We start from the raw sequence: 16615 nt of genomic DNA on the forward strand, positions 1-16615 counted from the left end.
GCGCGAGTGATCATGCTCTTCTGAAGTTTACTATACAGCGGAAAGGAGCAGCCAAGCATACTAGGACTCAATTTCTTGACTTTAAGAAAGCCGACTTCATAAAACTTAGGGAAGTGCTGGGTAATGGACAGTAATACTAAAAGGAAAGGGAGTTCATGATGGCTGGGAGTTTGTTAAGAGGGAGATAGTAAAAGCACAACGTCAGGCAATACCAATGAGACAGAAACATGGAAGGTGCCTAAAGAAGCCAGGGTGGCTATCTAAAGAACTTTTAACTGAGTTAAGATTAAAAAAGGATGTGTACAAAAAATGGAAAAGGGGGGAAACCACCAAAGAGGAATTCAAACAAATAGCCAGCACGTGTAGACACAAAGTCAGAAAAGCTAAAGCACAGAATGAACTCAGGCTTGCTAGAGAGGTTAAAAGCAACAAAAAAGGCTTTTATGGGTATGTTTGTAGCAAAAGGAAGAACAAAGAAACAGCGGGGTCACTCAGAGGAGAAGATGGTGAAATGCAAACAGGGGACACAGAAAGGGCTGAACTCCTCAATGCCTTCTTTGCCTCAGTCTTCTCCGATAAAGAAAACAATGCCCGACCTGAAGAATTTGGAGCAAATGATTCAGCAAAGGAAACACAGCCCAGAATAACTAAGGAGATAGTAGAAGAATACTTGGCTAGTTTAGATGTATTCAAGTCTCCAGGGCCAGATGAACTGCATCCAAGAGTATTAAAAGAACTGGCAGATGTGATCTCAGAACCACTGGCAGTCATCTTTGAGAATTCCTGGAGAACAGGCGAAGTCCTGGCAGACTGGAGGAGGGCAAATGTTGTCCCTATTTTCAAAAAGGGGAAAAGAGACGACCCAAATAATTACCGCCCAGTCAGTCTGACAACAATACCAGGGAAGATTCTGGAGCAGATCATTAAGCAAACAGTCTGTGAGCACCTAGAAAGGAATGCTGTGATCACCAATAGTCAGCATGGATTTCTGAAAAATAAGTCATGTCAGACTAACCTGATCTTGTTTTTTGACAGAATTACAAGCCTGGTAGATGAAGGGAACGCAGTGGATGTAGCCTACCTTGATTTCAGCAAGGCATTTGATAAGGTGCCCCATGATATTCTTGTAAAGAAGCTGGTAAAATGCGGTCTTGACTATGCTACCACTCAGTGGATTTGTAACTGGCTGACTGACCGAACCCAAAGGGTGCTCATCAATGGTTCCTCTTCATCCTGGAGAAGAGTGACTAGTGGGGTGCCACAGGGTTCTGTCTTGGGCCCGGTCTTATTCAACATCTTTATCAATGACTTGGATGATGGACTCAAGGGCATCCTGATCAAATTTGCAGATGACACCAAACTGGGAGGGGTGGCTAACACCCCAGAGGACAGGATCACACTTCAAAACGACCTTGACAGATTAGAGAACTGGGCAAAAACAAACAAGATGAATTTTAACAGGGAGAAATGTAAAGTATTGCACTTGGGCAAAAAAAATGAGAGGCACAAATACAAGATGGGTGACACCTGGCTTGAGAGCAGTACATGTGAAAAGGATCTAGGCAGCCAGTCTTGGTTGACCACAAACTGGACATGAGCCAACAGTGTGACGCGGCAGCTAAAAAAGCCAATGCAATTCTGGGCTGCATCAATAGGAGTATAGCATCTAGATCAAGGGAAGTAATAGTGCCACTGTATTCTGCTCTGGTCAGACCTCACCTGGAGTACTGTGTCCAGTTCTGGGCACCACAGTTCAAGAAGGACACTGACAAACTGGAACGTGTCCAGAGGAGGGCAACCAAAATGGTCAAAGGCCTGGAAACGATGCCTTATGAGGAACGGCTAAGGGAGCTGGGCATGTTTAGCCTGGAGAAGAGGAGGTTAAGGGGTGATATGATAGCCATGTTCAAATATATAAAAGGATGTCACATAGAGGAGGGAGAAAGGTTGTTTTCTGCTGCTCCAGAGAAGCGGACACGGAGCAATGGATCCAAACTACAAGAAAGAAGATTCCACCTAAACATTAGGAAGAACTTCCTGACAGTAAGAGCTGTTTGACAGTGGAATTTGCTGCCAAGGAGTGTGGTGGAGTCTCCTTCTTTGGAGGTCTTTAAGCAGAGGCTTGACAACCATATGTCAGGAGTGCTCTGATGGTGTTTCCTGCTTGGCAGGGGGTTGGACGCGATGGCCCTTGTGGTCTCTTCAAACTCTATGATTCTATGATTCTAATGGGGAAGGTCCATAACTCAATGCTATGCCACACATTTAGCATGTGGATGGTCTCAGGTTCAACTCCTATTGAAAGGTTCAAGTGTCAGGTGATAGAGAAGACTTCTGCCTGAGAACCCTGGAGACTGGCTGCCAATTAGAGTTGAAAACAATGGCTTAGGACAGTGAGTCTCAACCTTTTTTCCTCTGGGCCACACTTTCATAATAAAAAATTGCTGATATTTTTATTCATAAGAAATACATTGGAAAACAAACAGGAACAGATCCTAGCAGTGCTTGATTTATAACATAGAACACAACTACCGTACTTTATAATATGATAATGGGGCATGTGGAAAGTATGAAACAACACAGCAACGTTGTCCGCAGATTGAGCGGACAAGACACATAATGGGTCCAATGGTCAAGAAGGTGGCTACTGCACATCTTGTGGAGGGAAATGAGGGGCAGATGGGGCTTGTCAACCAGGGATGAGACCATCTATGAGAATGAAACTCTTATCCTAACCCTCCACTGCCTTGCAGCTGTACTCATTTGTGAGAGAGGTTTTGGGAGTAAACCCTGAGGAAAATCTGTTCCCGCTGCCTTGCGAGACATCTTCAGGAGAAGAAAAGGCTAGGGAGTAAAACCTACACAAATCCAGAGTGAAGTCCCGAACATGGCATCTTGTACTGCAGCCAAGCTGGTGCCAAACGTATTGCTCTGCTTTCCTTTGGGACAACATCAGCGAGGCTGAGAGGGGAAGTCTTGTCATCTGGGCAACCCAGGATCTCCATACACACTGCCCAGGCTTGCAGCATCCCAGGAAGGTCACTTTGGTGCTAAATGCAGCAAAAAAATTAAAAAATGCAAGAGGCAGCAGGTATGAGGTCTCTGCTACCACAGCAGGCACTGTGGTTCTCCAGCAGTCGGACTTCACCTTCTTGAGCTTCACTTCATTGTCTCTTGAGACAGATGGATGCCAACAACTATATTCATTCAGGGATTAACCACAAAGCATACTGTATAACAATGAGCAACCTCATAAAGTAGTTTTAAGGCTCCTGATTTTGTTCCAGGGTGTCCGAAAGGAAAATAATTCTCATCTCTAGTCTTAATTTAGTCCCAGTTAAATTTGATTTTGGCAAGGTGCTTGTTATAACTAATAATTTATTTTTCTTAATAAGATGTCTATGCAGCCTTCACTTTTCTAATTCTGATACGTTAGCTTCCTACTGAGACAGCAAGTACGTCTTTTCTTTATTTTTCACCCGAATTAACCCGAAATATGTATTTGGCAGTTCCCCCTAAAACTATTGGCTATACATTTCATTATTTTAATACTTACCCAGCTTTGTCTTGGGTTTATTTTCCCTGGAATTTAGGCTTGGTGTATTGTACAAGACCTTCTAAACTGCAGTCCCTGAGGATAGTTTGACCTTTATAATTTGCCTGCTCCTGTGAACTTGTGTTTAAGACACCAGTGTTCTGTTTGAGTCTACAAAATAGAAATCTGAAAAATGGAATTAAATTTGTCAGAAGAAAGTCTTCCTCTAACTGTTTATTTTACTGCATTAACTTTAATTAAGGATGAGCAGGCTGGGAGAAAGTGGAAGAGTTTTAAATTGGAATAGCAGTAATTTTTAACTGGATTCGCCCTTGACAGTTCTATGGTAGTTCAGGAGTCCTGTAGTGAAGGTACTGACAATTGAATAGCGCAGATTATGACAAACTATATAAAAGAGTCAGAAGCAGAAATGATGTCTTAGTGCAGATAGCATCTGTGTTAGTAAAACTGTGATTGGATTTGAGATATAGTATATTTTACCAGTTTTATTTTGATATTTTCCCTTTCATGTGTCATGTTATAAGACTGAGATTAGCTATATAGCAGAGGTTTTATGTTGGCTGTGCACACTCGTTCCTCACAGGGGAAAGTGTGCTTAGCTAATGCAGCAGGGTTTAACCCTACACTTAATAGCTAAAGTTTAGGTGTTCTCATATTTTTATTTATTGATAAATGAAATGGGGAAATTATGAAAATCAGTATTTCCATGTTTCACATTCAAGAATATTCAAAAACAATTTTTAATTTGATCCTCCCCAAGGATATGTACTGGGCTCAGTGTTGATCAGATGATCTGGAGGCAGGAGTGAATGGCTTGTAGATGATATCAAGTAGACAATAGGCGTGTTTAGACTTTCACCTGAACACGGAAACAAAGTGTGGGTGGGGGCAGTGATGCACGTGCATGGCCCAAACCTCCTTGTTTGTCTTACAGTCATTGTCCCCCCCACTGACCTTTGCTTCATAGACTGCAGGGGTGTTTCTACTCACATTCGCTTGAACAGAAGTAGACTTCCCCATGACCAGGGACCCTGCTTTAACAAGGTTCTTGACTGCATGCTTTGAAGTGAACGCAAATAGAAGTCACTCAAAGCAACATGGGGAAGGTTGAGGACTAAGAAGGATCATGATGAACACAAGGATGTTAGGGGAAGAGCTTGTGTGTGCAAACTCTGCCTCTGCCTCTATTCTCACTTTGAGCGTTCTTATGTTTAGGCCTTAACAAATTGTAGCCAGAACAGCATGTGATTAAATTGGCAAATCAGTATTGATTGCTACATGTTACATATTGTAGTAGAAAACCCCTAACTTTTCTTTTTAAAAAAATAATAATAATTTTTTATTAATTTACAACAAAAACACACAATAGTTTCACATCCAATTTTTCACAAAATATTTCTTTTCTGGACTTCCTTCAGCTTCTCCATAAATCATCCATAGTCAATATTTAAGTTACGCATTCCTTAAGTTTGTATAGTCATTATTTAATCCTTTCCCCTTCTAATCCCTTTTAACAATACTTCTCAAATGAAAAACCCTAACTTTTCAGAGGTTGTAAGTTGGCTATTAATCATTGGGGATTGGGGGCCGACAGAGGAAAGTTTAGTAGAAATTTCAACTCATTGTGCTCTGGCAGTAACAGAAATGGCAAATTCAGTGTTTTTAGTCAAGGGTAGATGTGGTGGCTGGCTGAAAACTGTTCAGTGGGCATCATAGTTGAACAGCTACTTGAATCCAGGCCTGCTACTGTCAGAAAGGGTCACATGTATTCAAGCTAGAGGGCTGTGTGCTCTTAACCATAAAGAGTTGAGAGAGGAGGCTAAGGGATTGAAAGGAAGGGTGGCCAAGGAACTGACGTGCTTGTAACTTTTGAGTTGTAAATCTGAGAGAGTACAAAATCAGAAAGCATTATTTCATCTGAGCCCTTTTAAAAATAGTGTAAGTATAATATGGGCATGGCTGATGGGAGCTTTGTGGTGACATTTTTGAAATTTACCAAAGGGAATTCTTTTAAAATTGCTCATTGTTTTAATGAGCATTTAATTTACACCACTTCTGTGAAGCGAGCTTACTTTTCTGTTTCAGAATTGTTTGCAGGTATTATTATTTCTAAATAAGCCCAGTAGAACCCAAAGAGCTGCAAACAAATATTTTGATATTGCTTAACTCCAATTCTTACAAAAATGCTTGAAAACACAATAAATCTGGTGCTCTTAATTTTTATTTGCTGTCTCTGTGTTGTACCTTTAGGGTATATCCCATTAAGTTTCCAGGCTTATTTCTGCAGCTGCAGTAGTTGGAGGATTTTAAACAAAAGCTGACTTTTTCAAGACCCTGCAGGATCCAATTAGAAAGGAATATGATTATGTCTAGATGGCATGACCTTGTGTGATTCTATCCTTGCCCTCTTTACTTTTCCAGGGATAGAATGCTACAGGATTGGTTATCTTTTTTTTCCCTCCCTCCAGTGTGGTTCTAACAGGCCAGGCATTCTCTAATTTGTTTTCATGGAAATGGTGATGTAGATTTATGTGGTAAAACAGATTGCTTTTGCAAGTTGGCTATAATTCAGGCCACTCTACCTGCAGTGGGCAATAAACGTGGAAGTTTGAGATTAAAACAACTGGAAACAAGACCAAAATAAATCTTGCCCCCCTGTTTTAATGATAGTTTAATTTAATATAACAATGGCAGTACAGGTAACTTGCATCTTACATGGGGGTTACGTTCCTGGCCATTGCCAGAAAAATTGTGTAACCACCCCTCCTCTTGAAAACAATTTTAAAAACATGTTAAAAATTGCTGCACTTACTGGTGAGGGACAAATGTAGCTCTCAGCCTTCTTCTTGGTCTTCTTCCTTCTGTTCTTCACTGCTGATGATGATATGAGGACCAGGGGATTTGACCAGTATCCAGCAGTGCTTGGCTGTGGTTCAGATCCAGACATGAGTTGCCTGGGCACATCTGCTGCTGGCGCTGCTGCTGGTTTCTGTGTGAGGAACATGGTAATTGGCAGCTGCTGTTATTTCTTGAGTTCATTAAACATTTAATCTCAGAGTGTGGTCTCAGAGTGCCTGTAATCCCATGGATTATTTTGAGACTGTGTAAAACTCTGCAGTCAGATCATTTGCATGTTTTATGACTTGGAAAAGTTGAAAAAATAATAATAATTCAGGTTCCAGCTTGCTGGCTCATGCTTGCCATCCTCATCCTCACATTTTGAATTTAATCTGACCAGTTCCTCCAGCTCTTCAACAGTCAATACCTGTTGGCCCTCAGTTAGCTCTTCCACTTCTTCCTGCATGAGGTCAACAAAGCCCTCCCAAAGCTACCACAGTTCCTCATGTTTTATTAGTAAGTCCCATTGTGTTCAGTGTGCACAGGAAGGTGTGCACAGGATTATATCCTCAATCTTTTCTGTCTCGATACTACAGCATATTTCCAAATATTTCTGTTTTTAAAATTGCTTTTATCTGCTGTGTCTCCATTCAATTCGGAAAGATATTTAAAGAACATTTGGCTGCTTTGCAGTTTTGTAAGCGTTAACATTTTAAAAACACACACATACACACTTGTAAAATGGCAAATCGACTTCGATTCTTTTAAATCAGAAACTGTGTCCATTTTATTGCAGAAACATAGCAGTTGCAAGTCTATACTGTAACTGATAATCAAGGTAGTCTGTTTCTCCACTGAGCCAATATTCCACAACATTTGTAGCAATTTTAGGGTTTTATTGAACTAGTTTGCACACAGTGCAGTTTCATATACAATCATGCACACAACTCCCCCCCCCCGTATTGTATACCTTCTCCCAGATTTTTGTTTGTTTCTATCTGCAATATCGAACTTTTAAAGACAAACCTTGTATTACAGCAGGGCCCTTAGCTGCTCAGTGCTGTTTAAATGTTCTGCAACCTTGAGCTGACTCATACAGTACCAAAAAAGTACAGTTTGATTATGGTGGCTTTTCTGGTAATTATGTGCAGGGGCATAAAGCAATTATACTATGGAAGCTATTTTAAAAAGACAAAACCATAACATAACAAGTAAAGTTACTGTATTTGAAAATGAAAACAGGACACTGTGTTTTCAGTCAACATACTTTCATACTCTAGCTGGTTCTCGTCTCCATAAAATGACTCCGGTTATGGACTGAAATCAAATAATGCAGCAAGCTTATCTGATAAAACCATCCACGTTTCAAAACAAAAAGAGTTAATAGTAACCTCTCATTAGGTTCTGCCAGCAACTTCATTCGCAGGGCTGTTTTTACACATTCAAATTTTAGAGAGAATACGTTACACATTGCATATTTACTGACATTGTAGCACACATTCATTTCACCTAATGTACCCTGCAAAAACAGGATGCAGGAATCCATGATTAGTTCAGATCCACAGTTCATGTTTGTACTGTGCACCTGAAGCAGTGGGAAGCAAAATGTTATAGTTTTAGTAGGTACATGGCACTGGTCTGTAACATATACATGTTGAAATTGTAGCATGTGAAATGGCTCTGATTATCATGCTAATGGAATAGGGTGGAAAGTTCTCTATCATCTTGACAAGCTGCATATGGAGAAAACACAACGTAGTTTTCGTGGTAAACCATCCCATGAAATCACAGTATTAAAATGTCAAGACGCCTAGGCTTTGGTATGTGGGGCTTCCTCCTTATTTTATGATACATTCTTGGCATACAGTAGTCATGATTCAAAGATAGGGATTGAAATATTCTGTGGTAAAATACATTTAAAAGGCACCATTGATGTTTGTGGCTGTTTCAGCAGCTGTTATATTCTATGAAACTATTGAATTTTTTTATGAGTAAAAACCACAAATATATGTTTTTTTGCATGGGTGTAAGTGGTATAACTTTCCTTTTAATGTGTGATAGATATAAAACACAACCAATCTGGGGGCTGTATTGGCTGTCTGCTAAAAGGATTTTTTATTTTTAAAAAATAATGAGTTATTTTCCCCTGCAGTGACCTAATTGTCTTTTTATCATATTTTGATGTAATCCATTATGTATCTGATCTTAGTTTTGTCACCTGTCAAAATAGAATAGGCTTAAACTCTGTTTTCTGTGTACTATAGCAGCTATTAAAGTAGATCAATGTTTCTAACATGCATGAGAGGATTAGGAGCGTGTTTAATGAAAATAACTCACAGGTGGTCTCCTTCTTTCTGCAAAAATTCCTTGTGGTGCCAAAATACACACACATAGTGTTTGACTGAAAAAGGAAAATGTTTTTTGACTACACCTTCCTAAAGTGGCGTGAAGGCAAGGTGTAGACCTACATAATAAGGCAAAGCTGCAATATTTTCACTGTGTGTTGACTTGGGCGGGGGAAAGGAATGGAAACCACTTCTATAAATAGTGTTTTATATGTTTGCTTATTATGATTTGTTCATAAGCTGTTGCTTTGTAACAACATTTAAGTGTTTGTGTTCATACGACTGGCTGATCAGTTAAATATGCATTGAGATAGCTACTTCATATTTTAAGTTTTGTAGTTTAGTTTTGTAGTAATTTATATGCTACTTGATTGTAGAGAAACCACTAAGCAGTTTAACAATAAATATTAAAATTATTCTTAAAAGCCATTAAAATTAATTGAAAATACTTAGAGATGATTAATGTTAACAGCAAAAAAATAATAAAACACATCAGCATCTGCATGTCTGGATAGGCTTGTCTAAACAAAAGCAAGATGTTGAGAAGAGTACAGTGAAGGTACAGCCTGATGTAAATGGGCAGAAAGTTCCGAAGTATAGGTCCTGCCATGCTACAAGTTCAGTTTCTGACAACACTGTATTGTGTGGCATCTTTAATAGTGCCAGTTCTGTAGATTGAAAAGGTTGAGTGGGAAAGGTGATCCCACAAGTAAACTGGTCCCAAGCTGTTCCTAGTTTGATGTAGTGCTTTGTCACAGCAAATTATTTTATTAGTAGTCTTTGATCATCAAATGATCAAGGTTTCAGGGAGGGGCATTTCTTGATATCTCACTTTAATCTTAATCTACTACAGTAGATTAAGAAAGTGGTTGACTTCACTTGGTAACTCTTATCCAAACAATTGGGGCTTATTTGTACACCTTTTTTTTTTTTTTTAATAGCATGATGATATTTGAAGTACAGGACCTTGGCAGAGTACTGGGTTTTCTTTTAACGATTTGTTTATTTTTCCCCATAAAACATAACCAGAACTACATCAACCTTTCAAACAAAGATAGCACTAGCACACTTGTTCATAGCATATAGCTGTGAGTAATGATGAGGGAGAAATTTGGTTTGGTTGAGATTTCAGTGTGAATCCACCTAATTTGCATTTCCCCAAACTATATGCAAATCTTAACTTTGTGATGCAGTTGTGATCCATCCACAGAATGTGTGTATTTAGGAAGTGCACATAAAAATCCACATATTAGTAAATACAAAAACACATTTATATAAGTGCAAATTGCTTGCAAAAATTGGTATATTAGAAGATATGTGCACTGAAATGCTGACACATTTTTGAGGACTCTTCATGTGGCAAACTGAAGAACTGGGGGAAAGAGAATATGAGAGAAACTGAAATTGACAGATTCATTTATCCCTAGCTATTAATCAACATGTTTGCGAAAGTTCACTTCATGAAATTATTATATGAATGGTTCAGCCATTTCCCAAAGTTACTATTGGCCAATAATGATAAGCTGAACTATGAGCTGGTATAGTGAGGTGTTCTGTCTGCTCAAAGTGCACCTTTGCTGTCATGACCTAGCCTTAGACAAACTGCTGTTCTGTCGGCCTCAGTGCCCTGGCTCTGAGGGGTCTAATAGATGGAAGGATTCTTGCTACTCCAGTCTTTCCCAACCCAGCAGAGCAGCTTAGCAATAGGTACAGGGCACTGCAGGGGAAAGAGTAATTGGTGACTATCATCTCGTACACTATTCAAACAGAAGCCAATTTCTGCATTCTTATGTGAAGGATAGGTATGACATGGTCTTGTTTTAACAGGTACTAAAACTGCCTTGTTAAAGTAAAAGCAAGGCAAAGCTGGGGCACTGGTAACAACTTTTTTGCTGTAGAGAAAATATGTTCATACGGCAATTTATGAGAAGTTTGCGGAATAGTAAAGAGAAACAATGATAAACAAGTCTTCCATCAATATCTGGCAGCAGAGAATGCTGGAATACATTTGAGAAAACCCCCTGCTATTCAGGAATGGAGGGAGAGAGCAGGGTTTGTGATTAGGTTTTTTTTTTTGCATGTACTGTACTTCATAAATGCAAAATATGCTCCTGCTATATTAGCTTCGGTAATAACCAATTCACTTTCCATATCATCTGTGTTGTGCATTTTCATCTGAATGTGATTACTTAGAGGAGTTTTTGTGCGTTTTCCCTTTAGTCATTCTGAATAATGGGAAGCAATTTCATTCTGTGCCCACCCCCTTGAAAAGTAAGAGGAGGCAGGTAATAGGAAAAAACAAAAAGAGATAATTGAGTAATTAATTAATGTTCTGGGTGACTTCCTTATTGTGAGACAGTCCGGCTTGTCATGTTTTGTTTTTTAACATTTATTTTAGGTTTTAATAGCTCATCCTCCTACAGTTCATTTTACCTAAAATTGCCATAAAATCTCACTGAAATAACAGTTAGCTTATAGTTGAAGGTTGGAAAGAACCTATATTTCTAGAAATTGCATTAGAAACCCAAAGGCTCTACTATAAGGTTGGCTGAACCATTCTCAAGACACATGTAGAAGTTGATTCAAAAATTAAAAGAAAAATAGTGGAGACTAGGAAAAATGTTTCAGCAGATCACTTAACAATTTTGTAGTAGACTTCATTGGGAAGTGTTTCTATGATGGTAGAGCCAAACCAGAAACGACTCTGTTTCCCTAGTATAGGGATGGGAATCCTATGGCCATTCAAATGTTGTTGGATTCCAACTCCCTTCACTCCCAGCTAGCATAGCTCAATGGCTAGGGGGGATGGGAGTCGTAGTCCAAACCATCAGATTCTATAGGGCACCAGGTTAGGGAGGGCTACTCAGAAGTCAGCTGCCTGCCTGCCTCTCTTGTTGTTTCCCACAGAGAAAGTGGTGTTGGATGGCCTTTTGGGTAAGGAAAGGGAAGTCCAGCAAAAGCAGTTGCCCAGCTCACTCTCCACTCTAACACACACACACACACACACACACACACACACACACACTAAATGTGTGCAAGATAAAATAAAATAGCACTCCAGTTTGCGTGGTCTGTACCTGAAGTAATTTGAAATGTCTTTATGCTGTAAAAAGATGTGATAGAAAATGCATTAATACAGAAGGCTGAATATTCAGTGGGGTGTGTGTATTAACCAGTGACACAAAACTGCTTTTATCTGCAGTTACTGTTGATTTACGTAAGGACTGTATTTTCCTTATTAAGAAGTAGGCATGAGGATTAAGCAGACGTTCAACTCCATTTGATGACTATTTGCTACTTTAAGTGTTGGCAGTGAGATTACTCTCCCTTGATTAAATGACCAAGGAATGTTTGCTAGTAGCTCTCTTCAGAAAGTCTTGGTGGGTGGCAAGCAAATTGGGTATTCAGACATAAAAGTTTCAGTGGTGGGTGGCTCGGGCCATGCTTTTCAGGAGAAGAGGTGGGACTTTGGGCAAGTAGCCAAACAGATAAATAAAGTAATATTGTAGTCTTGTTTCATACATTTTTTTGTTTTTGTTTTCTTAAAAAACCTAGATGGAAAGAATTCTGTGCCCCAAGTTGACTTGTCACAGTTCATCAACATGTGTACATTGTACGTACATATATGAATTTTTGTAAAGGCTTCGTTATGACGGATTATGATCTATATGCTTTATGCTCATTAAAGCTGGGAAGCACTTCTAAGGTTTCAGATTATCCTTTTTGTAGACACATGGATGATTTTTGTATGTGGCTGAAGTACCAAAGATCAAAGCTTCTCATAGAAAACATCCTCAGTGGAACATATTCCAAAGCAAATTGTGCCCTGCAGTTTCATGCAAATTCTGTTTGTCTGTTTACATACCTGCCAACCGTTTTTGGAGATTTTCCTCTTTGATCCTAAATACATAATAAATTTTAGTGGAACTTATTAAAACTAGCAATAAAACTAGCAAGATGTGATTCCAAGTAGGGTGTTTAGGACTGGATTCTATTTCATTCTACTTAGCTCATTATGAAACCATTCAAAGTTTAATATTTTCAGTTATTTAAATCATTCTTAAATTATGCTAAACACAGAAATAAAGGAGCCTTATCCTGTGAATCATTTTACTTATGCTTCTTCTGTTAAAACTAACTTATATTATAATTTGTTTTTTAATGGCAAAAATTTGCTTAGCATCTTTGATACAGTAATAAATCAGGATGTTGTGATATTAAATGATATGATCTTCTCTGTGTGCCATCTATATGTAAAGTAAGGTTAGCAAGTAGTACACAAGGCAGTTTGGTAGCCTCCAGTGGATTCTTACCTTGTGCCATTGCTGGCTAGTAAATACTACTTTTCCTTCAAAGACTTTCTAATTACATCTTCACTGCTTCTTTTGCTATAAAACATCTATGTGATTATGATGGTTATTGCATTTTTAGGTTTTATTCTTTTTTTAATATTGAGCAAATAGTGGAAGAGCAACTAATATACTTTTGCAAATAAATTAATTATTTTTAATCTTGTGACTATAAGACTAGAATGTGTCTGTTTTATAAAAAACAACACTGTGAATTTATGGTTCATCTGTTGTGTTACAATCCCAGCACTAGAGCAAACAGATGAGGCATGCCTTTATGATCAGTCCCAGAAAGTGCGTTCAGCTCCTAATGTATCAGAGGGAAACAAATTATTCAAAGGATCTAGGGATCTTAGTAGATCACAAACTTAACATGAATCAACAGTGTGATACAGCAGCAGGGGAAAAAGCTGTATTTCTGTTGATTCTAGACCACATCAACAGAAATATAGTATCCCAGTTAAAGGGAAGTAATAGTACCATTCTATTCTTGCCTTAGTCAGACCACACTATGTCCAGTTCTGGGTAGCACAATTTAAGGACAATGACAATCTGGAACATGTGCAGAGGACCAAGATGAACAAGGGTCTGGAAACCAAGCCTTTTGAGGAATGAGGGAGTTGTGTACATTTAGTCTGGAAAACAGGAGACTGAGAGGAGATATATTCAGATATCCAAATGGCTGTCCCATGGAGGAACAGCTTGTTTTCTCCTGCTCTGGAGGGTAGGACCCCAACAAATGGATTCAAGTTACAAGAAATGAGATTCTGACTAAACATCAGGAAGAACTTACCGTGGAACAGACTCCCATGAGAGATGGTGGACTCTACTTCTTTGAGGTTTTAAAGCATAGGTTGGATGGCCATCTGTCATGGATACTTTAGTGATATTTCTGCATTGCAGGGGGTTGGACTAGATGACCCTTGGGGGCTCCTCTAACTCTACAGTTCTATGACTCTGTGCTAGGATACTATTATGCCGGAGGCCTTATTACAAACAAATTCCTGTGGCTGAGTTGTTTAGAAGATAATTCTTGGTAGTAAATCTGTATGCAATTCTTAATGTGATCTACTAAGAGATTGTAGTTTCATAGTTTATTAAGTTCCAGGAAGATTGAATGGTGTACAGTGGTACCTCCAGTTGTGGACGGGATCAATTCTGGAGCTCCGGTCGGATCCTGAGGTTTCCGCAACCGGAGGGACAGCTTCTGCTCATGCGTGCGCGGCAGCAGACCGCTTCTGAGCATGCATGCACTGCAGAACACGTCCAGGTTTGCCGCTTTCACAACCTGAAGTTTAAGCCGAGGTGCTACTGTACTGTTTGAATCACGACAAAATGAATAATATATAAAAAGGAAAATTTATGCCACTGAAAATAGCCAGCAGGTAGCAGAGCACTGAAAAGTGTATGTGAAGCTAATGAGAAGAGAAGGCATCATCTGGGAGAAATTTGGGAGTAGTAGGGGTAAAAGAGAAGCAAAGTTGTAGAAATAGGCTAAGAAGTCAGAAATGTGTTAGCAGTATTTTCCCAGTGGAAAGAAAAGTACCAATTTTTGTGGTGCAAGGAAGACTCTTGAAAACAGTGTTACTTTACAGAAGTATACCAGTTCTGTATGAGACATGGCAGAGAACTACTGGTTTGGATGTGACTGAGGACGTTCTCTGTGGCTATGCCCAGGCATTGGAAGTCCCCACCTGGAGAGGTCCTCTTGGCCTTCTGCCAGCTTGTTAAGAGGTTTCATTTTTGGCAAGCATTCGGCCTTCCAGGCTGAGATTTATTGAATAGATGCCTTGTTTTCCAGATTGTGTTATCTGCTTTCAACAGTCTCTTGTTCAGTTCTATTTTATATGTGTCTTACAGACCCAGGGTCTCAGACCCTACAGACCCCACAGTGTTTAGCCAGCTGAGCTTGTTTCTGATAAGCACATAGTACCTTTCCTCCCATCTTCTCCTCAGAATAGGGAAGCCCTGCTCGTGGGGGTAGGGGTTGGGGAGAAAGTAAGCAAAGCCACGCAACACTCCACTTTATTTACAGTACTCTTCCTTCCTCAGGGGTTTCCTTTTCTCACCCGCTTCCTGGGATTATTCTGAGACTTAGAACCAACATCAACCCCACCATGACAGCTTATAGCCCCTACCAGCCTTACCCTTATTCAGGTGCAGCCGATGCTGTCTGATTGCTGGTTGGACTACTCATGAGGAGGCAGACAGTTTAACTGCTTCTTCCCCTCATGTGTATTTTGTGGTTTTTAATATGCTATAAACCATCCTGAACGGGGGAGGATGTAAATAAATAAAAGGTTTTCTCCTACCCTCCACTGCATGTACTGAAAACATGTGCACTCTCTCTCTTATACATACTCACTCACTCTCACTTTCCTAGGGAAGGAAGACTGTTGGTTCCTTTCTCTACAGCTTCACATTTCCCTTTTATTTATGCTTTTGCACCTGCATAAGTAGTATTCCAAATCAGATTGGATGCCACTGATGTTCTTGTTTTGCAAGTGGTGGAAGTGAAGTTGGCGGGGAAGGGAACTAACACTCTGTAACCTCAGAGTTTTGGTTAAAACATCAGCCACTGTCTCAGCAGCCCATTTTAGTTCTCATGGGTTTAGGCCAGGTCGGTCCAACTTTTCATGCCAAGTGGGCCACAAAAGTACTTTGAAATGGAATCTGCGGGCTGCACACTGCTTTTGTGGCAGAGCCCAAAATTTGACACACATTCCAGCCTTTGTGCTGTCTTCTCAAAGCTGGCTGACTGAGCTGCCGGACTTTGGGAAGGAGGCACGAAGCTCTGGCAGGGAAAGCACCAACTAGGTTTTGGGAAGGAGGCAGGAGGACTCTAGGACACTGTTGGATCCCTCACTCCTCCTTCCCAAAGCCCAGTGCACCTCCTTACCTGGCTTTGGGAGGGCACCAGGTGTGTGTTTCAAATGTTGCTGAGGGCCACCCAAAAGGCTTTGAAGGCTGCATGTGGACCTTGGGTCACATGTTGGACCGGCCTGGTTTAGGCTAAGAGGTAGTCCTCTTCTTGTGCCAGTGGAGAGCTAGTAGCAACCAAAGCAGATAATCTGGCCCCAGACTTATTGTCCTGAGTGATGCTGCCTTGCAGAAGTTAAACAATGGGCAGCTGTAATGGACAGCTACAACTGGCCCAGACCTTGCCCCAGCATGCTTGTTCCTAGTTCACCTTCTTCAGCCACCTGCCACATCTTCTATTTGCTACAGACTCCCTGACTGATCCTAGTATATGAAACAACCATGTTTGTAGTGACTGAAGTGGTCCATACACTGGCTTGCTCATTGGCAGTTCAGTTGGGAAAGAGCTGTTTAGTGAATCCACTTTAAGAACTGTTTAATATTAAAAATTTTCAGTTGCATATATTAATACTCAATTTTTGGGAAACATGGACAAACTTAGAAGTATTGAGTAATGTGTGACATGATGCCAGTGTGGTACTGCACATTCTAAGATACCCAGTATGTGCTTCGTAAATTCATGCAGAATACATTCGATTGGGCCATAA

General features: G+C 40.0%; 2 protein-coding genes across 4 annotated transcripts in view; one reads left to right on the plus strand and one right to left on the minus strand.

Annotated features, from left to right (window-relative positions):
• UST (uronyl 2-sulfotransferase) overlaps positions 1 to 16615 on the plus strand; it is a 123034-nt gene that overhangs the window by 23822 nt on the left and 82597 nt on the right. The window lies entirely within an intron of this gene.
• The window catches only part of LOC308473244 (uncharacterized protein), a 138839-nt gene continuing 124794 nt past the window's right edge, over positions 2571 to 16615 (minus strand). For all 3 annotated transcript variants that reach the window (XM_080998598.1, XM_080998600.1, XM_080998599.1), the window contains exons 4-5: positions 6369 to 6545; positions 2571 to 3050 (exon numbers count right to left, since the gene is read on the minus strand). In XM_080998598.1, the coding sequence (XP_080854724.1) occupies positions 2859 to 3050; positions 6369 to 6545 (369 nt within the window). In that variant the 3' untranslated portion in view covers positions 2571 to 2858. The remainder of the gene's footprint in view (positions 3051 to 6368; positions 6546 to 16615) is intronic.

The sequence above is a fragment of the Podarcis pityusensis genome (assembly GCF_964106645.2).
Source record: "Podarcis pityusensis genome assembly, chromosome: 3".
Lineage (NCBI taxonomy): Eukaryota > Metazoa > Chordata > Lepidosauria > Squamata > Lacertidae > Podarcis > Podarcis pityusensis.